This window comes from Hakea prostrata, chromosome 10, assembly GCF_041222555.1.
Source record: "Hakea prostrata isolate BN-2017 chromosome 10, UWA_Hpros_2, whole genome shotgun sequence".
NCBI lineage: Eukaryota > Viridiplantae > Streptophyta > Magnoliopsida > Proteales > Proteaceae > Hakea > Hakea prostrata.
This window is the reverse complement of record NC_142609.1, coordinates 43,824,602-43,851,049: the sequence shown is the minus strand read 5'-3', so window position 1 is coordinate 43,851,049 and position 26,448 is coordinate 43,824,602. Positions and strand designations below refer to the sequence as shown.

The 26,448-nt window shown below is 39.6% G+C and overlaps 1 protein-coding gene across 3 annotated transcripts; it reads left to right on the top strand.

Moving 5' to 3' along the window:
* Positions 1-26,448, top strand: LOC149003260 (light-inducible protein CPRF2-like). 3 transcript variants are annotated; one of them, XM_089137707.1, is made up of 6 exons: positions 1-948; positions 4,386-4,482; positions 23,023-23,182; positions 23,516-23,591; positions 23,671-23,796; positions 25,139-26,448. In XM_089137707.1, the coding sequence occupies exons 1-6, from the start codon at positions 484-486 to the stop codon at positions 25,577-25,579; spliced, it is 1,365 nt and encodes a 454-aa protein (XP_088993833.1). In that variant the 5' UTR covers positions 1-483; the 3' UTR covers positions 25,580-26,448. The 3 variants fall into 3 exon arrangements, with proteins under 3 accessions (XP_088993833.1, XP_088993832.1, XP_088993830.1); XM_089137706.1 differs by having other exon boundaries at positions 22,978-23,182; XM_089137704.1 differs by having other exon boundaries at positions 2-948; positions 22,972-23,182; positions 25,139-26,447.

The window sequence follows — 26,448 nt, the reverse complement described above, 5'->3', positions numbered from 1 at the left end:
CATGTTTCATTGGTAAATTGTGGCTTCGCGGCGTCTCTCTCGTTGCTGTCTCAATCGAACGGGTCCAATGAATGAGTCTTCTGCTCACTGGGGCGGCGTAAGAAAAGTGACCCAAAGCAGCGAAAAGACTCGAAGACCCAAAATCACCAAACAACGTGAGAAGGTTTTGTTAATTAATTAATGAGTGCTTTTTGGATCGGAGACGAGAGAAGCCAAAATCAGCCAGCGGAACATCGCATGCGCATACCCCCCATACCATAGTAGTTGATTAGCAGTACCTCCCCTAGATTTGGAAAAAGAAAAAGAAAAAAAAAAAAGGTAGTCTTTGCGGTTTAATTTGCGTGTTCGCTTTAATGGACATGAAACCCAGAAGCAAACAAGTGATTGCGTAACGAGAAGAGTTTTATCAGAAAAGGGTGTGCTTTTGTGATTCTGTATGAGTCTGTCTCTTTAGGAGAGCGGAAGAAAATTTTGATCTGGGTGATGGATAGAGTGTTCTCAGTGGAGGAGCTTTCCGACCAGTTTTGGCCAGAGCCGACAGCGCCGCCATCTCACCCTTCAGTGATATCAGATGAAGAACGCAAAAACAGGATGAATCGTAGCTATTCCGAATGGGCTTTCCAGAGATTCCTTCAGGAAGCGACAGCATCAGAGAATTCGCCATCTCAGGCATCATCCACCGCTACTGCCAACGCCACCGACCCTTCCCTATCTCCATCGGCTGTAATTTCCTCCAGACCCGTTTCTCGCTCTTCGTCTTCAACGAAGAGAGCAAGCGAAGGCGGACGTCAACTTGATGACGATGTTATCGAGATCAAGGACCAACCTCCTGCTCTACCTCAGCTTTCCAATCCTTATCCGCCCAACGTTCCCAATGATTCCGAAGAGTACCAAATTTTCCTGAAGAATCAACTGAAGCTCACCTGTGCTGCTGTCGCCTTGTCTAGGGTATCTGTTCTATTTTCTGAATCTTTCTTTGACTTGGGTATTTTCTTATGTTTGTGATGCATCAATTTTCCAATTTCGTTGGTTTTTCTCAAGTTTCGTTATAAGCTATCGTTAAGGTTTGGATTTGCTGCTTAGAATGTAAGTTTCTGGTTTCACAACCGTGATTCCTGTGTTTCGCTCTGATCCAGTTCATTTTGTTTTCTGACTTTACCAGCAAATTTTTATTTAAAAAAATAAATAAATTATTCATGTACTTGGGCATTGGTATATTACAAATATAACATCAGAGTTGGGAATATATGCAGGATAACTTTCCCACTCTTGTGAATCTGGTAAGCAAATAAAACTGAAAATTGGGAACGAGACAGCAATCACAGACCAAGACGAATGGAGAACCCTTCAATGTGAAGGGAAAAACCATGGAGAGTAACTACTAAAACAGATAAAGGATTACAATTTGATGCAGCCCCAATTTAATGAGGGCCACTTCTTCCAAGATCTCCTTTTAAGAGAACCAATTCATATGGGACTAAGAAAGGGTTTCTTGAAAGTGTAGTTGTGGGATATAGGGGTTCTTTGTGATATGGGCTGTGATGGGATGATTTTTTAGGGGAAAAGGTTAAGTTAGGGTTCTGTGATTAACAAACATAATTTCTAAAATGATATTTAGGATCTCAAGGATACGTATCCCCATGGGAGATTTGGGATAAATATCTTGAGATACCACTAAGGGATTGACTTAGTTGGCGTTGACCAGCGCCTGTTAGGAAGAGCTCACAATTTCAACTCTCCTTGGGATATATGTAATACCCTCCCCCCAACCCCAAGTAGTATGTGTAAAAGCACCCTTAAAAAAAATTCATTCAAGACTTGGGAGGGAATATTAGAAGTAATATATGGAGATGATTTGCCAAGTTGTGGTGGGCTTGGATGGCTAAATTAGAAGATGTATATAAATATACTCTTGAATTTTCGTACTTCCTATAATCCCATTATGAAGAACCCTTATATCTTCCAATTTAGCCATCTAAACCCCACCTTGGCAGGTTATTTATCCTCCCATCACTCCTTTTCCCCTTGAGTCTGTGGCACCTTGTCCCTTATAACCTGGCCCTTGCTTTGCATGATGTTGTCAAGTCCCAGGACACTCCCACAGCTGAAACCTCCTCTCCTTCATTTGCCTCAAATGATGATGGTGATGGTGGTTGTTATAGTAGAAGCAACCATACCTCTAAGGCGCATTACCAAGTAGATGGTTACTTCATTGTGAATTTCAAATCTCCAAGAAAGAAGAAGAAAAAGAAAAATAGACAGAAAAAACTAAGTTTTTTTTGTTTCTTTTCCCCTTCTATTTTTTAGTCCTTTGTCTTCTAGGTCTGGTGTTGTTTGTCAGCTTTGTTGTCTCCTTTGCTTTGGTTGGGCTCTGCCCCTTTGTTCGCTTGTTTCGTTCCCCTTCCCCCTTCTTTCGCTTTGGTAATGAATTCTTTATTCACCCCCCCTAAAAAAAAAGAGGGGATCTTATGTCACTAGGGTTGGAGGGATGGTGTACCTAAAGTTTTGGATAGATCTAATGGTTAGATTGGTCTAGATTTAACCTTGAATTTTGAGTTTCTCAAAAAATCCACAAATTCAAGAATATTAAAGAAAGATAGTAAAGGTTGCAATAGGAGAAGGGGGTTGATGTAGGTTGCCAGATGGAGCCTTGAGGCTGAACTCTGATCTTCAACCAGTAGCAGGCGTGTAGACTTGATTTCACCCAGAACCTTCCTAGGATTTGGATCTTCAAAGGGATTGATAGAGCCAGAACTCCTAATGCTTGGATGTTCATGTGAGTTGACAGAACTGATAACACACACACAGAGTGCTCGAAGGGAAGTCAATATTCAACTGTGTTTTAATCTGATTGACAGGGCCTTATTTATAATCTTACATAAGAAATTCTATTGAATAGGACCTAGAAATCGGTTTAAACTAGGAAAATAAAACAAACTAGCCTAGACTGACTGAAATAAAACATAAGAGAAGACTATTCTGCCCTTATAACATAAGTTAGGCAGATACGCTAACTAAAGCATTTAATTAAATTATTTTCATACTTAGCCTAGGCACTGAGCTTCTGAGGGCTCATGACCACACAAACATATTAAATATGGGCCGAACACCCATATATCTATCAGCCCTAGGTTGATTTTCAAGGGAACATAGACCAATTTGGTTTTGGATCTACATCACAATAATTCACCTCTCAAGTTTATATCCAAACTTGAGATCCACTTTAAGATTGAGAAAGAAATAACAAGGGCTTCAAGGAATTATGAGGTTATCACACATTTTAATGAAAATGCTTCCAAGCCACTCTTGAAAGCCACAAGCAATTTCTCCAAAAGCTTGGAGAACCCGAACCAAACAGGGCATACTGCAACTTCAGTTTTCTGGATGATGCAGAATGAGATGTAGCACAACAGTCTCTAGAATTACTCAAGTGTGAGGGCAAAACCTCCACACAAAAAATGCACTTCTTTTCCAATAGCTCCAAGAGCAGACCTCTTTCTTTTCTTTTTCTCTTAATACTGGATCACAAAAGTCTAGTTCTGTCTAGGTTTTTTGACATCTGTAGATTCTATACCTGAAACTTATGGATGCGTTGGCAACGATTGCTTGAAGCAAGAAAATTGCATACAGTTTGTCTCATGAGGAAAGAGTGCTTTATTCATTAAAGAAGAATGCTTTTGCCATTAATGTTACTCAACTGTTAGATTCTCTTAGTCTATCCCTGAAAGATATGGATTGGTTTAGAATGGAACAGAAAACTGGATTGCTTTCTTGTAAATGTTAAAATCTCAAATGTATGCGAAAGAGAAAAGTGATGCTTCTTTTATGAGTTGCATTGTGCCTATCATGTTCTAGTCCCATAGTTTCTTGTGTTGTTGGATGTTTTAGTCTGAATATATGGCTGAAAAATAAACTATCAGCCAGATTCTATCATGTAATTCAGTTTTGGCCAACTAGGCAACTACTTCTAAATTATAACTATTGTCAGTAATTAAGTCCTACTGTACATCATCCAAAACAAATTCACTTGTAATTCCTGTCAGCAATCTTCAGTTCTGTGTTGTCTTTCTTCCCTCTAGCTTTGTGGTGTCCAACTCAAATTTTTTTTGACATATCTTAATGATGTCGAATTTCATAATTATAGTACAAGTTTGCATTAACCTGCTGCTGTACTTTTACCATAAAATGCTATATGTTGCTACACTCGACAATTTTCATTAGCCTGCTTTGTATTTTACTGACATTTCATTCATATGCATGAATTATGCATTAAGATGTTGTCATTGTCTTCAATTTGGGAATGGGTAGCAGTTGGAGTTTTGTTATACCCTGCATTAGTGCTGCATATCTTTGGATGCCTCATAGATTTTACTTATTCTCGTCAGGCATCTTCTGTGAAACCTCGTGAGTCTACTCCGTCAGCTGATGGTGGATTACAGGCTTCCAATACTTCACAATTGGGGTCTCAGGCTCCTGCTAAAGGTGTGTAACTCCATTTCTTTAACTTTACCTTCCATCTTCAACTGTTGTGTGGTAGCCTGTCTTTTGTTTTTGGACCTTTATGTATTTGATTTGCTACTACATTGCTTATAAAGGTTCCCAGAAGAGATTATCTATTTATTTGAAAATGGAAGTACTGTCTCTCTCTCTCTCTCCAGTCAGCATGTTTACTTCCTTCTAGCAGTCTCTCTCCACATTAATTATGTCTTCCCTCTTCTCTTTCCTTTTTATATACTTGGTAGATGCTACCCATATTTGATTTGGCATGTGAGGTGCCAATACAGTTGGGCAGCTCATATATCCTTCTGATGGAAATTGGCAGTCTAGATTCAGCCACAGGTGTAGGGTTTCTTCCCTACTCAGGACTAGAGTAGGCATAGGTGTAGGTGTTGTCATTCCCCTACTCCAGTATTACTTAGTCTGTTATTCATTCATAGTTGGAGTTTAATCCTAATTGGGATTTAGTTGAGTCCTAGTTGGGACTCTTTATTGATTCATGGTTAAGTCTCTACTCCTAATTGGGATTTAGTTTTGGATCCTAGTTGAAGTCCTATTTCTATTTTGAATTTTGAGTTCTATGTAAGTTTTCAGCCATTGTGGCACTAGATATAATTGTAATCACTCAATTAAGCTCATAATTTAGTGAATAAGGGTTTGCTTATAGGATTATTGAATGTTAAGATATTAGTCTGTCACCCACCTCCCTTCTATTGGGTTCATCAACAAACCACAGTTTTTCCCTATTCAATCTCCTCAAGACATGACCTTATTGCTGAAACTACTCTACCATTTCATGAGTGTTAATCTTACCATCAAGTTCTAGCTCTTACTAAGTCCTAACCCTAATTTGACTTAAAACCTCATTCTTGGCCTAGCCAAACTTGCCAGTTCATATTCGATCCCGTTTATTGGCTTCTAGTTGGATCCCTTCTATTCTAGAACTACATTACTTATTGTTGTTTTCATTAAAAGAAAAGTTAAGTTTTCCTTCACCCACAAATCTAAATTGTTGTTACTTCCTGCCATATATTTTTGAGTTTGAAAATTCTTCTTATGCTTACTTAAGCACAATGATGGTCATCAGTGAAGGATGAAGTAAAAATTTTTTTTGCCGTACTTCAGGAAGGGTTTTCAGGAGAGATATAATACAATAAAGAAGTTGCACCTGGGGGAATATCAAGATCTTTTCCCTCTAAGGCTCTTACCATGATCTTATGCTTGAATTTCCTCTTGATGCTACGTTAAATTTGTTCCATAACAGAGACTGGATCAATATCCTAATTAAAAAAAAAAAGAAAAAAAAAAGAAAAGAAAAGAAAAAAGAAAAAGGAATACAACTTGCTTCATTGCTGAGAAGTAGGCAGTGGTTAATTGAGGCAATTTATGTAACAGGTTTAGAGAATCTTTTTTTTGGATGAATAAAGAATATCATTAATAAAAGCTCTAGAAGGGGAGGGAGAATGTACAAGAGGAGGAGAGGGGGGGGAGGGGAAGAGAGCCTAGGCCCCAGGAACAGTGGACACCTGAACCTAGGGGCAACCAAACCTGGGGGGTGGGGAGAGATAACTACAACCGACTAGTCAACAATAAGGGAGAATCAAGACCCCCATGCAATAGCAATCAATCTGTTCATTGGGGTATCCAAGAACGCAGGGTGGGGGAGCACCTGGAGTCTTGTTTTAAACAGTAACAGAAAATTTGAGTGGTTTCTTTCATTTTATTGTGGTTTTCAATAAGTTGTCCAGTGCCCCTTTTCTTTTTAGCCTTGTGTACTGATATTTTATTCCTGCAAAAAATTATAGACAGGAATAAATTTTTTAATGATCGATAGGCTGGCACCAAATATACTCCCGCGTACTCATCACAGATAAGGTTTGTGAGCTGATTTTATCTATTACAAGATATCCAAGGTAAATTGTTTGCGAATGTTATTTAATTCTATGCTGTTCAAGTAGTGTGCCCTCAAGTTTTTTTTTTATTGTGCTTTTGTATTTCAAATTTCAATAGCAGTCATGGAATTTGCAATTGGTTGGGTAAAGAGGATCAACAAGAGAAAGGGCAAGAAAAAAACAAATGCTCAATGTCCTCAGTACTAGTCCAGCAAAGGATACAGTTGGGGTTCACATGTGGCGGGTGATAAAGAAAGCCTGGGTTGCGAGGGCTAGGTTTAGGGCTTGCCAAAGGGTAAGAGAGTGACGGGGAATGTGACCTTTGAACCAAACTGGGGGGCCAAGAGGGGGGAGGGGGATTGAACCAAGTTCCAAGCAGAAGACGTGGTGAGGGATTTGGTGGTGGAAGGGAGCCAAACTAGTGTATCATTGGTGGAGGGAATGATGGTGGGGAGAGAGTTCTAGACTTATATGAGACTAGGGTGGGGGAGAGAGATCCAGGAGCCATCAGAGATAAAGTCCGATAAATGGGTGGATTTGGGGATACCTGTTACATAGACAGTGCGGGGGGGGGGGGGAAGGGTGAGGAGAATACCCATTGGATACCACGGATCTAGCTAGAAGTTAGTGGAGAGGCCCGAAGAAATTTGGGTGGTAATGGCAGGGAGGGCAGGGGGTTTGAGGAGAAGAAGCTTCCTCCAGATCCAGGAAGGGCTGGAATGGATAGGGGTAGTCCAAAAAGGGTTAGATTTGAGAAGGTAAGAGTAAACCCAATTGACCCAAATGGAGTTCTGTTTGGAAACAATTTTCCAGATTGGTAAGCTTGTCTTTGGTGCTATGGTCCACCATTTGTGGTGGGATGACTTCCAAATCCCGCTCACTCGACTCAATTTGGAATGCGATTTACTTTGATGTGTCAGTTAGGCTTATTTGTATTCCCCATCCCCGGGTTGTTGATTCCCCAAGGAACAAACTCATTGTTGTTTCCTGGGGACTCAACTCCCAATTCCATCATTCTCTTTGATCCTTCCTAGTTTGGATCTTTCTTGTAGTCCGGTGTTTTGTTCCTTTAATATATTTATTTATTCATCCAAAAAAAACACCAATACACTTAATTCAGATCAAAAGAAGGATCTGCTGGTGGTGGGAAGAGAAAGTCCTGAGGAGAGAAGAGAGATCACAAAATGGAAAGAGAAAAGGGGGGGGGATGGGGGTGGAAGGGGAACAGAATTGTATACTTTTTTTTTCAGGGTAGGGTGGTGGGCATGGACTTTTTATTCCCAAAACCAGCAAAATTTTCCATTCAATCAAATCTGAGTGAGGTCTAGCCTTATATATTTTTATAGAACTTAAAATTAAAAAACATAATTCTTTTGACCTCAGGTCTTTAGTCATTGTCTGCTGACTGCTTTAGGAGACTTCCTAGTAACTAATGAAAGTAATACTTAACTAGTTATGAAACTTCGTTCTATAAGCAGTATGCTTGGAAGTAGCCTATTGTAACCAAAAAACCACAGCAGCAGCAGGAACAACAACAACAACAGCATAATCTTATCCCCACTAAATGAGGCAGGCTAAATGGATCCTTTGAATATGATTTATTATGATGTCACATGATAGGGGAACGATAGGGGGAGTGTCCTTATGATGGTTCCCTTGTTGCTTTAGGTCTTTACTTATCGGTGTCCTTGTCTAAGTGAGTTTCTTGTTAATCTTTAGGCTTAATTAGATAAGTATTAGGAGTTATATTCCTTATGTAATTCTACTTTGATTTATTCCAAATATATGTGTTGGCTGCTATGATAGAATATAGATTCTATTGCCCCATCCAATTCCTCAACTGTTCTCTCTTTTTCTCCCTCAATTGCTCTTTCTCCTTCTCTCTACCTGGTACTGGCTACAGATTCTGGGCTTGTCTACATGGTATCAGAGCCATTATAGGAGTTTGAAAGTCAATTTTAGTTTTGCTTTTGATGTGTTTCATACAGTGCTAGTTCTATCAATGATGTTTGAATATCTCTTGGATATTTGTCTGATTCTTCAGCTGAGGATGAACTTAGTCACATCAGTCTCATGCTGTTTTTTCATGGTCAATCGAGTTTGGGGTAGAAAACATTTCTGTTTCAGGCTTTTGGTCTTTTCTGCTTCTGTCGCTGCTATAGTTTCTTGTATTTGGTGATAAGATTTCCTCGGTCGAAGATGGTCCAAATCTTCTCCAAAGCATACATTAAGCTAATTCCTTTTGTTCATAATGTTTCCCTCAAGAAGCCCCATCAAATAGAGATTTTTTCTTTCGACCATATTTCGATTGTTAATGCGATATAGAAGGACCGCTACTACAAGCAGTACTACACCTTTGATCGTGAAATATCGATTGCTTGTTGAACCCTGTGAATCGCGTGAAAGTAGGATACTCCAAATTCGGGGGTCAAAGAGTTTCATAAAACGTTCTTGGTGGAAAAAAATGTGAGTGAAAGATCCCACTGAATCAAATTTGGTCCATGAATCTAAGAAATAGTGAGAATTCCTGATCTCTCTCAATTCGAAGATCCAGGATTTGAATTGATGTCCTTTCATTGATTCCTGTTTCATTGATTCCTCCTAAAGATTTCATTTCAATTGGGATTTGGTTATTCACGATGTACGATGATCCCTGTTAAGCATCCATGGCTGAATGGTTAAAGCGCCCAACTCATAATTGGTAAATTCGTAGGTTTAATTCCTTCTGGTTGCACGCCAATTGGAACGTTCAATAAGTCTATTGGAAATGGCTCTGTATCAATGGAATCTCATCATCCATACATAACGAATTGGTATGGTATATTCATACCATAACATATAAACAGTAAGAACTAGAATTCTTATCGATCTTTGGAACTCATAGGGAAGAAAATGGATTTATGGATGGAATCAAATATGCAGTATTTACAGACAATGGTATTCGGTTATTGGGGAACAATCAATATACTTCTAATGTCGAATCAGGATCAACTAGGACAGAAAGTAAAGCATTGGGTCGAACTCTTCTTTGGTGTCAAGGTAATAGCTATGAATAGTCATCGACTCCCGGGAAAGGGTAGAAGAATGGGACCTATTATGGGACATACAATGCATTACAGAGGTATGATCATTACGCTTCAACCGGGTTATTCTATTCCACCTCTTAGAAAGAAAAGAACTTAAATCAAAATACTTAATAACACAACGATACATTTATACAAAACTTCTACCCCGAGCACACGCAATGGAGCCGTCGACGGTCAAGTGAAATCCAATCCATGAAATAATTTGATCTATGGACAGCATCGTTGTGGTAAAGGTCGTAATGCCAGAGGAATCATTACTGCAGGGCATAGAGGGGGAGGTCATAAGCGTCTATACCGTAAAATAGATTTTCGACGGAATACTTCGGTGTAGATCCGTGATAATCCTTTGTTCCATAGCCTTGGGGCTATTTACAACTAGCCAATTAAGAATTCTCCGATGTACTAGTACTAGCAGTGCATCAAAGATGCAATCATCGATTCTCCCGAGAGGCCACAATTACCGCGAGCAAACATATTAATGACGAGGAGCTCATTTTTGCTATGCTACTAATACTTCTACTGGCTCTGCTATTCTGCCCCAGCCCGGTTGAGGAAGAGTTATGGGGAGTAAAACACAAAAATATGCTGATTCGGGCCGGGCATACTATATTTAATGATTCCAAAATAAAAATAATAAATAATAAGGCCATCCCATTTCGACAAAAGACCCACACCCAAGTTCCATAGCTTTGGGTTCGCTATCCCGATCATGATTTTCCTACCCCCATAGGGAAAGGAAAGGTCCTTCCCCTTCCCTTTTGAGCCGGTTGTGGGCGAGGAGGGATTTGAACCCCCGACACCGTGGTTCGTAGCCACGTGCTCTAATCCTCTAGCTACAGGCCCCACCCCGTCTCCACTGGATTTGTTCCCGGGAGTACCCTAAAAAAGGAACCTTTCCTCTCTTCAGCCATTTCGGGTTAAGAAGATGTGAACGTGCTGTTCGTTTATCAACTCACCTCATATCTCATATCTCATATCACAGTTCAAGCCTTAAAAATGGTGGTCTCTGATGAGCACATTTATGTGTGAAATCTTAGGGCATAAAGCATGCATTTTATACACTTAGAGTGGAGTTACCTTGGGTTTTATGTTGTTTTTGCAGATTTTAGGACTTTTCAAGATTTAAGAAAATATTTGGAGTTTTGGGCTTGAATCATGCTATTTTACACGTCAAGAAGTCCATTCAAATTCTCAAATGCGAAAATGGGTCTGATCTGGAGCATGATGGGCTAGAGATGTGTGATTATGGGCCAACTCCGAAATATTGAAGAGATAAAGAAGGCAAATTTGATCTACGGCTGAGATTTTGAATCAAATCTACAGAGATATTATTGAGAGAGTCCAAATGGAAAAGAGTCCTTGCATACCTCAATATCTTATTTCCTATCTTGGATTTAATTAAAGAAAGAAAAAGAGGAAAAAGAATTATATTCAGAAAGAAAAAGAGGAAAAATCCCGTTTTTGAATGCCTCTGTCCAGTTTCGATCAAACCCTTCATCGAACGGTCATCCGATGTCCGATCGTGCTGATTTTTGGAGGAGAGCTTCACGACTACTTAAACCTCAAATCCAACGGTGGAATTATGCATATGATCTCTCTAAGTTGGCGCGATTAGTACGTGAAAACCCTAATTGGCTGAGTCATATAGAAACCCTTTTATTCAAATTCAGCCGTGCTTCATATCTCATGTAAACTCTATAAAAGGAGAGCATACTCCATTAAAGGAGAACATGTTCTAGAGCTTAGAGAAGCATTCTTTCTTCTCTCTTCAGTTTATATAGGCTTTCTTTAGTTTTCTTTGCTTGCATTTGTGAGATTTAAATTTCTAGATTCAATGTTTAGGTTTAATTTTTTTATGTAATGCAATTCAAGTTCAAGTTTCAAGTTCAAGTATCAAGTTTTTAGATTCGTTTTTCTCTGGGTCTAGCAATTGCAGATTTAGATCATTCTAGATCTAGATTTGGTTGTTAGGGTTGGTTGAGATTCGAATCGTTTGTTCAATTCTCAAGTAAGTAACCTTCTTTATTAATCTTCTCTCCTCCCTCCATTCCCGCTTCTATCTACCCTTCCATATTCTTAATTTAGGATTTACTCTCAGCATTATTTATTGTTCTCCCTTCCCCTGGATCCTTGATCAGAGATGCCTACAGTTGTGCCTCTCTTTGGTTAAGGTTTCCATTTTACTTTCTGTTATTTACTTTCTGCAATTTACTTTCAACACCGTTTATTGTTCTCCCTTTCCCTGGATCCTTGATCAGAGATGCCTACAGTCATGCCTCTCTTTGGTTAAGGCTTCCTTTTCCTTTTATTGCTTTGTTTATTGCTTTGTTATTTACTTTCTGTTATTTACTTTATGCACTGTTTTTTCCCTTTATTATCCATTCCCCCGATCTGTGGACTGTAAGCTACGGCAAAGGGTCCACGGTCAAAGTCATTATTATTATACTCCCCTTCCCTCGATCCAGAGTTGACACTCGGATCACTTCCTTTTTCCTTTTTATTTTTATTGTTTGCATTTTTTTGCCTGTCTTTTATTTATGCATTGATTGTGTTTAATTTATTTTTCGTTTCAATTCGATTTCATTAGATGTATAGATTAGGATCGTTTAGTTTAGTTAATTAGTTAACAAAAATTAAATCATTCCACTCTCGCATTACTATTAAGAAGTTGAATTATAAGTGGCATATCTCCTTGAGATCGACCAGTTAGCTACACGATACCGTGCGCTTGCGGTTACTTTTAAATTTCATAGACAGTCTCTACTACTCCTTTTCCAATGGATGTAGCGAAGAAATAGAATTGGAGTGCTATGTACACATTTTTCCATTTTCATCCATTAAATAATATTTTAATACTTGGAAAGTATGTTTTAAATTGTCAAATAGATACGGATTTTCTGTTGGGACTTCTTTGATGAGTTGAAATTGAGAAGAAGAGGGATTTCAGATTTGAAGGTCGATTCTCTTTCCTCCGTTTGCACAAGTTGCAGGTCCAGATCTAAAGAAAGCAGGATTTGCTTATTGGAAAAGGAATATGATGTGAACTAAAAATCTCTCCTTGGCCGAAACCCTAGAATGGGCCCCACGGACACTAAAAAAGCCCACCTAGGGCTGGCTGAATCCTCTTAGAGGGGTAGCTTGGTCAACCCAAGCCCTAATTGTTGGATAATTTCAATTTTCAGGATTTTAATTTTAATTTATTGAAGAGTTTCAGTCAGTTAGGAAGTCCAGTTTAAGTTAAGTAAGAGTTCTTGAGTCTTGGGACTCTTTCTTAAAGATAAGATTCTCAACAGTCTTATTTACAAGAAATGTTCCTTAGTGTTTAAGTCTTAGTGGGAATATACTTTCAAGGAGATTCCATTAGATCTTTCATTATTTATTTGGATGGCTGCGATTAAATGTATTGGGGATCCTGATCTACAAAGGAGTCCCACTTAGGTTTAGAGTCTTTTAGTAGGCTATAAAATCCTACTCGTTTTTTGTAAAGTAAAAAGTTATTGAGTAAAATTGAGTTTTTGTTAAGGATTGTGGCCGTATTGAGGAGGTCACGGTTGAATAATTGAGAGTTCTTGTTCAAGATCAGCACCTCCTTCAAGATTCTTGCATCGTCTTCCAATCTCCAGCATCCATTAATAATCACAGCAGTCACATCCCCTTCCCCCTTCTCCCCTACCCTCGCAAGTCTTCCCCAGCCCCTCCCTCACATCTTATATACATCGCACCCCTTCCCCAGTCCCTCCCCTGCCTGCAAGAGACCCTAAACCCCACCACTTGCTGTTGCATCCCCGGCAGCAGCTCCCCCAACCCCTGACAGCCTTTAATTGCCTCCTCCCACCTCCTGCAGTCCTTCCTGGTCACTCCCCTACCCTGCTATCCCTTCTTTCCCTCTCTTCTCTTCATCACACCCTCCCCCTCTCCTCTTTCCTTCCTTGCGGCAGAATCAGTAAACAGAGAAGAAGAAAAACATAAAAAGAAAAGAAGGAAAATAAAGAAAAAAGAAAAAAGAAAAAAAGAAAGAAACAGAAAAGAAAAGAAAGAAGAAAGAGAGGAAAAGAAAGAAAAGAAAATGAAGATCAAGGAAGAAATAGAAGAGATCCTTCTCCCTCCAGCCCATATCCATCATAAGATCCCTTCTCAAACCCAATTCTATTTTGAAACCCTTATTTTATCCTTATTTTTGGATGAATAAATAAAGATATTAAAACTGGAAAAGGAGAACAAGGTCTCTAATTAGGAGACCGAAAAGAAGAGCTTAGGCCCCAAGAGACAACAATAAGCTTGTTCTTGGGGTATCATCAATAGGGGGATGGGACAAAGCTAACAACCCATAAGATACATCAAAATAGATGGCATTTCAAATTCTATCTATAGAGCAGGATTTGGAAGTCCATCTCAGAAGATTGCGCTCCCACCAAAGGTGATGGATCAAAGGCACAGAACACTAGTTTACCAAACCGATCGCAGATGGAAGAGCCTGAAAAGTTTCTCAAAATCCAAGACCAATCTCGGAAGAATCCATAGGATCGTCTCGAACTAGGCCAAATGGAGGCTATGGTTTTTCCCTAGATAGATCTGGAGAAGGGGCAAGAAAAGAAAAGGTGCTCAAGGTTCTCCAACCCATTCCAGCAGAGGATGCAATTTGGGTTAGCAGGGATGTGGCGGCTAATAAGGAAGGATTGGGTGGGAAGGGCTTGATTGAGGGCTCTCCAAAGGGTAAGGGAATGACGGGGAATGTAACCTTTGAACCAAACCAAGGGGGCCAAGGGGGGCTTGGGATTATGAGGTTTGAGGAGGTTCCAGGCTAATGAGGTGGTGAAGGATTTGGAGGGGGAAGGGAGCTAGATGATTAGGTCTCTAGTGGAGCTGGTGACAGGGGGAAGAGATTCCCAAACCTATGTGAGAATGGGGAGGGGGGAAGGAATCCAGGACCCAATTGAGATGAAGTTTGACAAGGGGGTGGACTTGGGGATACGGGTGTACTGGGACCAAAGAGGTTATAGAGAATGCCCATTGGATGCCACGGATCAAGCCAGAGGAGATGGAATTGGAGCCATGGATCAGTCTAGTTGTCTTTTGTTAGTCTCCCTTCCCTTCTCTTTGTTCTTTTCTTTCTCTCCCTCTCTCTTATCACCTACTCTCTTTTCTAGGATACGCCATTACTTCAAAATATTATTTTCTCCTTTCCTAGGATTTCCCACTACTTCAAAATATTTTTTTCTTTCTCTTATTTTTGTTCCTAGATGCTTTCTAACCCCTGTTTTGCAGCCAGGATCAGCGGGTAACATTTTCTCTCCCAAAATATTTCTCATTTATTCTTTGGCAGTAGTTTTGTTTAAAACAAAAACTTCCCAAGACTCCCTTTACATTGTTAGTTGTTGAATTCCTTGTTAGAAATCTGATATTGACTAGGACAGTTTTATTTTTCTTTAAGTTTCTTAATACCATTGTATTCAATTTAGTGTTATGGTGCCAAGATCCCCATCCCCTTGTTTTCCTATTGATTCTTGTTTAGGTGTGCTTACCAGTAAGACTTATTGTGTTTATTTATCTACTTTAGCTGTTTTACATGCATGATTAATCAGATTTTTACTATCTGTCAAGAATAGGTGTTTAATTCTAAGAGTCTAGTAGCCCTCTTTGTAGGTCCCATAGTTTCTAGGGTTTCTCCTACATCAATTAATTGGTATCAGAGCCCAAACCTGGATAGATCTCTTCTTTATCTCATCGTTTGTTCAACTTTCTTTTCTCTCTTCCTTGTTTTCTTCTCCTCCTTGAGGTCTTTCTATTCTTCATCCTTTCTTTACTGCCCCTAATTTCTTTTCTCAGTAATTGTGAACAATGCTACAACAACCTATCAAATCCTTTTTTTTTGTGCCAATCGTGAGACAGATTTTTTCTATGAAACTCGAGGACGAGTTTTTTTTTAAGAGAGGGAGAAATTGATGCAGCACAACCAGAAGTTACTGTTCACGCTACAGTAGCATGAACAGTAACTTAGATGATAATTTCATATTTGGTGGGCCCCAAGTCCAGCTTGCATGGAAATAGATTTAAATTTGGTGGGTCCAAACTCCAGCTTGCAAGGAGATAAAATAGGAACTGTTTTTTGTGGGAGTTCTAGAGATAATTTAGAATTTTGTTATTTATTATTGGGATAATCATGTAATTAAAGTTTTTATTTGGGTAGGATATCTAGGATAAGTTTTAGTTAGTTTTAAATTCCTAAGAGTCCTTGTAGGATTAGTCTTTTGTTAGTTTTAAATTACCAAGAGTCCTATTATAGTCGTTTTCGTATCAAGTATGTTTGTTTTGTTATTTAAACACTTGTAATCAGCTTATTGAGGATGGAATAGACAAAATGAATTGAAGCTTGAGCTTTGTGCGTTTGCAGCAGCCCCCCCCTCTCTGTCTCTCTCTCTCTCTCTCCTCTTTGCTTCTTCTTCTTATAAGTGTTCTTCTCATTCTTCTCCTTCTTCAAGCTTGATTCTTCTCAGATTTCTCCTTCTTCCTTCTTTCTTCTTTATCCTTCTTTCTTCTCTATTCTGTCCCCCATTAACGACTCATCAAAATAGGTGTGGAACCCAGGATTTGCATTATATGGTATGTTTGCTTGGACTCAACCGAGGATTGAGTTGGGATTGGTGGATTAATTACTTATTTGCTATTATCTTATTTTTGTGGTTTGGGATTTTTGAGGAGTTGATTGAAGATATAGGGGGCTTTTCTTTTGAGATTTTAGTCTTTTTTGGGTCGCGTGTAGGATTGAAGATGTCTATAGTTCAGTGTCTACATGATGTATGTCAGCAGCCCAGGCAGGGCCGAAAGAGGGCCTAAAACCCCTAGCGTAATTCACAAACCCGGGGGGGGGGTAATTCTGTCTTTTACTGCCCCTGGAATGAGTCTTTAAAGGCAGGAATGGGTCCAGCCAGGAGTCGTAGGGTTGTTTTTTTTTGTTTGAAGTCCTAGTTTGGTAAGAGTTCGAGTTAAGTAAATTGTTTGGCAGTAGTTTCCTTTTTTAAAACAAGAGAGTCCTATTTTTAAGTTTGTTTCAAAATAGGACAGAGTTATATCCTTTTTGAAAGAGTCTTGTTTGAGTTGAGTTTGATTCAAAATAGGAAAGAGTTTTGTTTGAGTTGAATTTTTTTAGAATTAGGAGAGAGTTATTAGAGTCTATAAATACCAATTTGGATTGTAAGCAAAGACAGCTTTTGATGAATACAATTTTGTTTGATTACCTGACTGAGAGAGTCACGGGAAAGCCTGGGGGAACCTACGGCTGGTTTTGTGCTTCAGCCCTCTAATTTTTCAGAAGTTCTTTGCTCTTTTGAGGCCTGCGATTGTAAGTGAGGAGCAGTTTTGGCTATTTGATCAAGCCCTTTTCTCTTTTCTGTTCTCAGATTCCCTTTTGCAGCCCAGAATTTCTGCGAACACTCCCGCTTTCTCTCGGTTCTGCGCTAAGTTGCCTAGGCAGCAGAGGAAGTGTTTCAAAGTAGATCTTGAAGATTTTGTAGCCCAAACCTGGGTTTACATCAGTAGTATCAGAGCCATGCTGCTTGCAACCCATCTGAATGGAAGAAATCAATTATTGTGATAAAGAACAGTGTCTTCCTGAACTCTCTGTTATTGTGATGGCCAAAATTCTGATAACTGCAAAGAAGGAAGAAGATTGGAGAAGAAGCTGCATCTTCTACACCAGGGTTAAGTCAGGTAAACAAACAGTTACAACTATAGTTGATAGTGGGAGTAGTGTTGATGTAGTCTCTGGAGAGTTTGTCTCTAAAGCTGGCCTATACGCTGAGAAACACCCCCATCCCTCTGAGGTTTCATTGCTTGATAGCGATAAACTAGAAGTTTCCCATAGGTGTTGGATTCCTGTTAGTCTTCATGCTTATTCTGAAGATATCTGGTGTGATGTAATCCCCATGAAGTTGGCTGACATCATCCTCGGAAGGCCATGGTTGTACAATAATGATGTAACCATTATGGGGAGGGACAATACCTGCAGATTTTTGCATAAAGGAAAGAAGATAGTACTGTTACCCCTAAAGTTACCTGCAGAAATTAAGAAAAAACAGAGCCAGCAGTCTGACCAACTGACATCAGCTCAACCAGTCCTGATTGTTTCACCTAAAGAGTTCGAAGATTCAAGCAAAAAAGGTAACCTTATTATGGCACTCATTACCAAGTCAGAGACATAGGCACAAGAAGAACACCCCCCACCCATCAAAGAGCTTCTCCAGCGATATTCAGATGTAGTACCTGAAGACCTTCCTGATGGATTACCCCCACTAAGAGATATCCAACATGCTATAGATCTTGTACCTGGAGCACCACACTCCCCAACTTACCAGCTTATCGAATGAGTCCTGCTGAACATGCAGAACTACATAAACAGGTAGAGGAACTTTTGAAGAAAGGGTTTGTAATTGAAAGTCTTAGTCCTTGTGCTGTACCAGCCTTGTTGACACCTAAGAAGGATCGTTCCTGGAGGATGTGTGTGGACAGCAAAGCCATCAATGAGATCACTGTGAAGTACCGATTTCCCATCCCCGATATGCTGGACCTACTTATTGGATTTTCCATCTTCTCCAAATTAGACCTCAAGAGTGGATACCATCAAATTAGAATCAGGCCAGGGGATGAATGGAAGACTGCATTCAAATCAAAGGAGGCTTATTTGAATGGAAGGTCATGCCCTATGGCTTGACCAACACACCCAGCACCTTCATGAGGGTTATGACACAGGTACTCAAGCCATCTATTGGAAAGTTTTTGATGGTATACTTTGATGATATTCAGGTATATAGTAAAACCTCAGAAGCACATTTGAAGCACCTACAAATAGTGATAGAGATTCTATGGGTACAGAAGCTATACCTCAACCTCAAAAAGTATACTTTCATGCTTCTGAAAGTGGTCTTCTTTGGCTTCATCATCTTTTTAGGAGGAGTAGAGGCGGATCCTTAAAAGGTGAGATGTATTGTAGAATGGCCAGCACCCAAGACACTCATTGAGGTAAGGAGTTTTAACAGGCTTGTTTCTTTATATCGAAGATTTATAAAAAACTACAGTATAGTGATGGCTCCAATAACCGATTGCACAAAAACTACTGAGGGGAAATTTGAATGGACTCCTGTAGCCAGTAAGCCTTCGAACAGATCGAGAAGAACATGACCCAGGCACCAGTACTGCGTCTACCAGGCTTTGATATTCTATTTGAAGTAGCTACAGATGCTTCATATGCAGGTATTGGAGGAGTACTAATGCAGCAAGGCCACCCAATTGCCTTCTACAGCGAAAAGTTGAACAGTGCCAGAGCCTATTATTCCACCAATGATGTTGAGTTATATGCTGTAGTTTAGGTACTCAGGCATTGGAGGTAGGTACTACCTAGTGGAACAATGCCGGAGCCTGTTATTCCACCTATGATGTTGAATTATGCTGTAGTTCAGGTACTCAGGCACTGGAGGTACTAACTAGTTGGTAAAGAGTTCATCCTATACTCAGACCATGAAGTACTAAAGCACCTTCATTCGCAGAAAACCATCAGTCATAGGCATGCCAAGTGGGTGGGATACCTACAAGAATTTGTGTTTCCCCTTAAGTACAAGGCAAGGAAAGAAAACAGAGTAGCAGATGCTCTCAGCTGAAAGGTGCTAGCCTCCACCCAAATGACTCTAGAAGCTAGTGACATCCATCAAGTCACCAATAAATATGCCATGAACAAGGACTTCTAGGAGATATATGAAGAACTCACCCAAGGAGGGCACCATCCTAGGTATTCTATACATGACGGGTACCTGTTTAATGGGACACAAGTATGCATGCCAGATTCTTCTCTGTGGCAGCACATTATCAGAGAATTACATGGAGGGTGCCTCGGTGGACACTTCTGAGTTACTAAGACTATAGCTCAAGTCAGGGATTGATATATTTGGCCAAGAATTCAGAAGGATGTGGACTTGGTTATTAACAAGTGTAGGGTATGTCAGTTGGCAAAGAGCAGCTCACAGAACACGGGGCTTTAGTCTCCCCTTCCGATCCCTCATCAGCCCTGGAAGGACCTTAGTATGGATTTTGTTTTAGGGCTTCCCCTTTGATTCAGTCTTCGTGGTGGTTGACAGATTCACCAAGATGGCACACTTTATTCCCTGCTGCTGAACTTATGATGCCAAGCATATAGCTAAGATTTTCTTCAAAGAAGTTGTTTGGATTGATGGACTGCCTAGCACCATTGTATCTGATTGGGATGTCAAGTTTATAAGCTACTTCTGGAAGACACTTTGGTTGCTTACCAACCCCAAGTTGTTATACTCAGTTGTCTTTCACCCCTAGATTGACGGCTAGACAGAAGTTGTTAACAGGTCCCTGGGAAACTTGCTAAGGAGTCCAGTATGAGATTACGAGAAGACTCGGCTAGCCATACTAGACATTGTTTAATTCGCCTACAATAGCTCTGTTAACAGGACCACGGGAAGAACCCCCTTTGAGGCACTAGTTGGCATCCAACCCCAAAAGCCTATAGATTTGACCCCACTACCAAGTAACGCCAGAGTCAGTGTTGAATCAGATGAATTCCTTCGTCATATTTACTGAGGTTCATGCAGACGTAAGAAGGAAGATAGCACTCAGCATTGAATTATACAAGGCCAGAGTTGACCAGCATAGAAGGTCTAGAGTCTTCAATCCAAGAGATATGGTTATGGTTAGGATACATCCTGAACGACTTCTCCCTGGTGCCAAGGCTAAACTATACCCAAAGAAGGTGGGACCTTACAAAGTCCTCAAGAGAATTGGCCCCAATGCCTACCATCTGGAGTTACCTGCTGACATGGGAATTAGTGATATTTTTAATGTAGCAGACCTCTATCTATACACCGGACACCAAAAGATGAGGGGGATACATAACAGATGCTTCGGCTGCCACAGCTTGCACCACCTGACAGGGAGACTATAGAAGAGGTCCTAGATGACATCTACAAAACCACTCAAAGTGGACCTGGATACCATGCCTTCTTTGTCAAATGGAAGGGTTGACTGAAAGTGAGAGTACTTGGATACTTGCTGACGACTTTAAAAGAATTGACCCGGATCTATGTGAAAGAAATATGGCATTCATCCATTCATCAGAGATGAATGAAATTAACAAGGGGGAAGCTGATGTATCCAGCCAGCGGCAGCCTAGGCAGGGCCGAAGGGGGGCTAAAACCCCTAGTGTAATTCACAAACCGAGGGGGTAATTCTGTCATTTACTGCCTCTGGGACGAGTCTTTAAATGCTGGAATGGGTCCAGACAGGAGTCGTAAGGTTCTTATTTTTGGTTTGAAGTCCCAGTTTGGGAAGCGTTTTAGTAAATTGTTTGGCAGTAGTTTCCTTTTTTAAAACAGAAGAGTCCTATTTTTAAGTTTGATTCAAAATAGGAAAGACTTATTTCCTTTTTGAAAGAATCTTGTTTGAGTTGAGTTTGATTCAAAATAGGAAAGAGTTATTTCCTTTGAAAGAGTCTTGTTTGAGTTGAGTTTGTTTTGAATTAGGAAAGAGTTATTAGATTCTATAAATACCAAATTGGGTTGTAAGCAAAGACAGCTTTTGATGAATAAAATTTTGTTTGATTACCTGACTGAGAGAGCCTGGCGGTATCCTAGGGGAACCTGCGGCTGGTTTGTGCTGCAGCCCTCTAATTTTTGAGAAGTTCTTTGCTCTTTTGAGGCCTGCGGTTGTAATTGAGGAGCAGTTTTGGCTATTTGATCAAGCCCTTTTCTCCTTCCTGCTCTCAGATTCCCTTTTACAGCCAGAATTTTCTGCGAACACTCCCCCTTTCTCTCGGTTCTGCTCTCAGTTGCCTAGGCAGCAGAATATTTTGTAGCCCAAACTGGGGGTGACATCACTACAGCAAGCAAGTCAAATTTGTGGAATTTTTTAGTGGATTTTATGCACTCAAGAGTGAGTCTGATTGTTGTTGGAGTGCCTTCCTTGGATAGGCTTTTGTGTAGCCACTGGAGTTGCACTTTTCTGAGATTTTTCATGTAGACATTGGAGCTGCAATTTTATGGAGCCAATAGGGGCTACATTTGGTGGACCTTTTTGTAGTTGTTGGGTGCTACATTTGGTGGACCTTTTTGTATTTATTGGGTGCTTACATTTGATGGACTTTTCTACGAGGTGCTGCATTTTGTAACCTTCACTGGGAAGAGCGTTTGGTGTCTTCATTAGGTGTTGGATTTTATTGTCCTTCTTGGGAAGACAGATTTATGGTGGGTTTATGACAATTGACTGGAGTGTTGCTTTGAGCTTGTTTGTGTTTGATTGCTATACAGTTCAACTCTAGCGCTGCCTTTCAAGTTTTTCCTTATTTGTCAAAGCTAGAGTTTTCTTTGTGCATACTTCAGCTTGGGGTCCCGGGGGGGGGGGGGGGGAGGATTTGAGATATGAATATGAGATATTGTCATGTAACACAATGGGAGTCCTTTTATTGTGGTTTCCTACTTTCCTTGTTGCTTTAGGTCTTTACTCATCAGTGTCCTAGTCTAAGTGAATTTTTTGTTAAGTTTTAGGCTTAATTTGATAAGAGTTAGGAGTTATATTCCTTATGTTATTCTGTTTTGGTTTATTAATAAATATATGTGTTGGCTGGTATAGCAGAATATAGATTCTATTGCCCAGCCGTGTTCTCCAATTGTTCTCTTTTCTTCTCCCTCAATCTTTCTTTCTCTTCTTACCAGGTATTGGCTATTGATTCTGGTCTTGTGTCCAGAAGCCATACAAGTTAAGAATATGGATGTCTTTGAATCTCTCTTTTCTGAAATGGAGACATCTGAACTAAAATACTGATGTAAGTAGGGAAACTAAATCTTTATAGCTTTCCCAACCTGTATGAAGAGCCAAGCAATAAAAATATGAAGAAAAAGTTGCCCATGACTTGTGTTGTGACAAGTCTTCTGAGATACAGGAATTTGTATAACTGCAAGCTGTAATACCTCTTCAAATGGGTCTCTGCCTCCCACAAATTTGATCTTAAGGGAGACTAGAAAAATGCTGTACTGAAGGTTGGTCATGTGTTACTGTTTCAAATGAACAGTAATCTGGTTTTAATGTCAACCAATTCCAGCTGAAAACATTTAGATCTGGACCAAAAACAAACTAAACTGCAAGAATTTTTTCCTTCTCTTCTAAGAGTCTACTGCATCATTACTTCACAAAATATTTAGGAGTAAGCGGGAAGTACATTGCTAATAGTTTCAGTCTTGTCTCTACTGAAACAGATATTTATTAGTAAAAAACTAAACTGAAGCAAATTCTGCACTATCACTTTTTTTGGTAGTTAGGACTGGTTCTTGCTTAGTTACATATACTCTTCCCTAGGTTCCTGGCAGAGAGTTTCCCATGTTATTATTTCATATTTAGAATTCTTTACATAACATATAACGATCTTCAAAAGATATCCACCAATTTCCCTTCTCCTGTTATTAGTTTATGCCATTGCTTTTCCTCATCAGGAGCAGGATGTAATTCCTCTGCGGGATATGGCAATACTGGTGGGGGTCCAGTTGGAATTCCAGAATTGCCTACTATGCAGAAAAAAACTGTTGCTCAGGCTAAGCCAACAACTAGTGGCTCTTCAAGAGAGCAGTCAGAGGATGATGATCTTGAAGGAGAAACAGAAAATACTGACAGCATGGATCCTACTGATGCAAAACGTGTAAGGAGGTAATTGTAGCTTTTACTGTCATTGTCCTAATCTTTTGTTTGATTTAGGAGTTGGTGAATGAAGCTGTGTCCTTGGTACTGGTAATTGAGTATGTACTTAGGCTTTGTGAATGAACAGTATGCTCCAGCTGTTGGCATTTACCTTTATATTTTTTGTTATCTTACGGTGAACATACACATGGCATTCTTCACATTCAGTATTTGTTTGTTACATTTAAGCTTAGTTAGCAATCCCTTTTCTAGTTTAAACGTGGAAGAATCTACCCATGGTTCTAGTTTTGGTTGTTTGTAATTTACCATCCTTTGCTTTCTCTTTTCTCTACTGTTCCTCAGGATGTTATCGAACAGAGAGTCAGCTAGACGTTCAAGGAGGAGGAAACAAGCACATTTAGGGGAGCTGGAGAATCAGGTTTGGCACCATATTTTTGTTACACATAATGTTCAGCTCCAGTGATTTTGTCTGAAGAATTCACTCTGTTTGATCTTAGGTTTCACAACTGAAAGTTGAAAACTCATCATTATTGAAGCGTCTTGCTGACATAAATCATAAATTCAGTCAAGCTGCTGTTGATAATAGAATTCTTCAAGCAGATGTTGAAACAATGAGGGCAAAGGTAAACTGTTGTCTCCTCTCCATATGTTTAAATTTCTTATGGGGTAGTCAGACATCTTGTATCGTGGTTGCTGGACTTCTTTGTGTTCCCATTATTTTTGTTGATCTTGCAAACAAATCTCTATTAAGGATTAATGCATTATGCATGTAATGATTCTCGAGCATGCTGTGATCAAAGATTATGTGGAGAAGCATAAAACTGACAATAAATGGAAAATAATTACCTTTGATTTCTTGAAAGGAGGATTTTCACATTTGAACTCCCTTTCTTCTCAAACACATGGATGGGCATGCATGTGCATACAGCATAGTTGTCAATGTGTCACCTAGGCATCCATGCGGATTTTTTGGGGTAAGTGGTTCTCACCTTAGTGGTGTTGAACGCTTTGGCAATTATTTATGTGGATACTATATATAAGTTTCATTTACCTAACATACTATTTATAAATAAGCAAACACCCTCTATTTGAAGGCAATAAAAGTATTCAATAAATAAAACCTCAGAAAGATAAGAAGTCAACCCCTGTGCAAGATTAAAAACTGCATTTTTGGTGGGAGGTGAAATTTTCATTTTCTAATACTAGGATAACCCCCCACCCCCACACAAAAAGAAAATCCACTTAGTAATACATCACAAACCACCCCCCCCCCAAAAAAAAAAAAAAAAAATATTCATTTGTTTTGATATCTAAAAGGAAAAAAATCATTTCGGTGACTTTGGCTGCATTAGTGTGTACCAAATAAGGTTTGACCAGTACATAACTTCTTTAGTATAAATCAGGTCTAACCTATTTAAGCATTCTTGAATTTATTGGAACAGCGGTCTTGGGCTTTACCAAATACAAAGTGAAATAACTTGACCAGTCAAATTTCTTAGGGAATAAGACATTCCTAAATCAAGAGTAGTTTAATTAATAAGTTCATATTTTCTAGGAACAAGTGAAGTTGGGGTTGGACCCCTTTCACTTTCTAGAAGACTAGAACCACTAACATCCCCTTTGACTAACGGTGTTAACTCGCTATTAACTTTGGGTGGAAGAGACAATATTGTTATTTGCATTACTAATGTTTGATGAGAGCATATCCAACCTATAGAAGAGGAAGGAGGCAATTCTGATTACATTATTTTGAACAAAATTGAAGTTCATTGGTCCATCTTTTCCAGGTGCAATACATCTGTTTTGTGTGCCTTGAGTCATGGTTTTTTAGGGGTAAATAGAATGTCTGCCTTTTAAGACTCACCTGCCTGCTTAGAAACTGATTACTTATAAATTTATAGAACATCTTCTTGGTTCTTCTGCAATGATATGCAAGGCTGATGTTCTTATGGTTATTACCTTCAGGTGAAGGCAGCAGAGGAAACTGTTAAAAGAGTAACAGGGTTGAATCCACTTTTCGCAGCAATGTCCGAGGTATCAACAATGGGCATGCCATTTTCAAGCAGCCCATCTGATACGTCTGGAGATGCTGCTGTCCCAGTGCAAGATGACCCCAAGCAGCACTTCTATCAGCCTGCTCCTCCTAATGGTGCTGTTGCTGCTAATCCTCCTGATAGAAGAGTGCTCAATGGCTTGCCTGACATTCCTACTGCTCCAGTTGCTCCTGTTGATGAGGTGCACAATGTAAGTGAGGGCACGAAGATGGGAACAGCTTTGATGCAGCGGGTAGCCAGCTTGGAACATCTTCAGAAGCGTATCCATGGTGCCCCTGTGCAGTGGGTTCCAGGGTGGGATCCAGAAGCGCCCCAAGTAGCTGACAACAGTCACAAGCGTAACTGCTTGTGAAGCTTTAGAAGGCAAAGGCTATATTGCAGTAAATAATTAATGGTCCTTGAACTTGACTCTATTCTGTTTCAGTTGCAGGTTGACTGTATTTATTCCTTCAGTAAAATGATTCTCTTTTTTTCTTTATTGGTATTGAGACCCTGTGGTTCCCTGGCCATGGCTATAGGGAATGCCAAGGTTAATAGGAACTGTATGTAGGGGTGTAAACGGACCGGATTCAGATCGGATAGTGCTAATACCATATCCGCATCCTATTATATTTGGATGATGTATTATCGGTTTCCGGATAGATTCAGTCGAATTTGGATAGTTAAGTAGATTCTTCTAAATGGGCATGAATACATATTGAATGTAAGTTTTTGACTACCTATTTACATCTTTATCATTTTATTTGGGAGGGCTATATTTGAAATTTAAGAATTTAGCTACATTGGTAGCTATTTTAGTAGAAAATTTTTAAAAATAGTCACATGTCATAAGGTAAAAAATTTTAAAAATAAGAAAAATAAATCTAAATAAGTAACTTAATCGGATAATTTTATCAGACGGATGATAATCGGTAAGAAAGGGGTATACCATATCTGCATCTTATTAATAATCGGATGGATTCGGATACCCCTAAACGGATGCAGATGTGAATTTGGAAGTGGATTTCGGTTATTTATTTACACCCTTAACTATATGGTCTTTGAACTGAAAGTAGTAGAAGGCTACCACCTGGACAGTTAGGATTTTAGGCTGGCAATGCATTGAAAATTCTTAGAGTTTGGATAGCCCTTTTAAGGAATCATCCTTTTGCAAAGATCTGCCCAGGAGGAAGAGTCAATATAGAAGGGGCAATGAGGTAATTTTAGAGACGGAAGAATAAG

Excerpts from the sequence above, each read along its gene's own strand:
- LOC149003260 (XM_089137704.1), top strand. The coding sequence starts at position 484 with ATGGATAGAGTGTTCTCAGTGGAGGAGCTTTCCGACCAGTTTTGGCCA. Across the intron at positions 949-4,385 it reads CTGCTGTCGCCTTGTCTAGG|GCATCTTCTGTGAAACCTCG; the intron begins GTATCTGTTCTA and ends TATTCTCGTCAG. Across the intron at positions 23,183-23,515 it reads GATGCAAAACGTGTAAGGAG|GATGTTATCGAACAGAGAGT; the intron begins GTAATTGTAGCT and ends ACTGTTCCTCAG.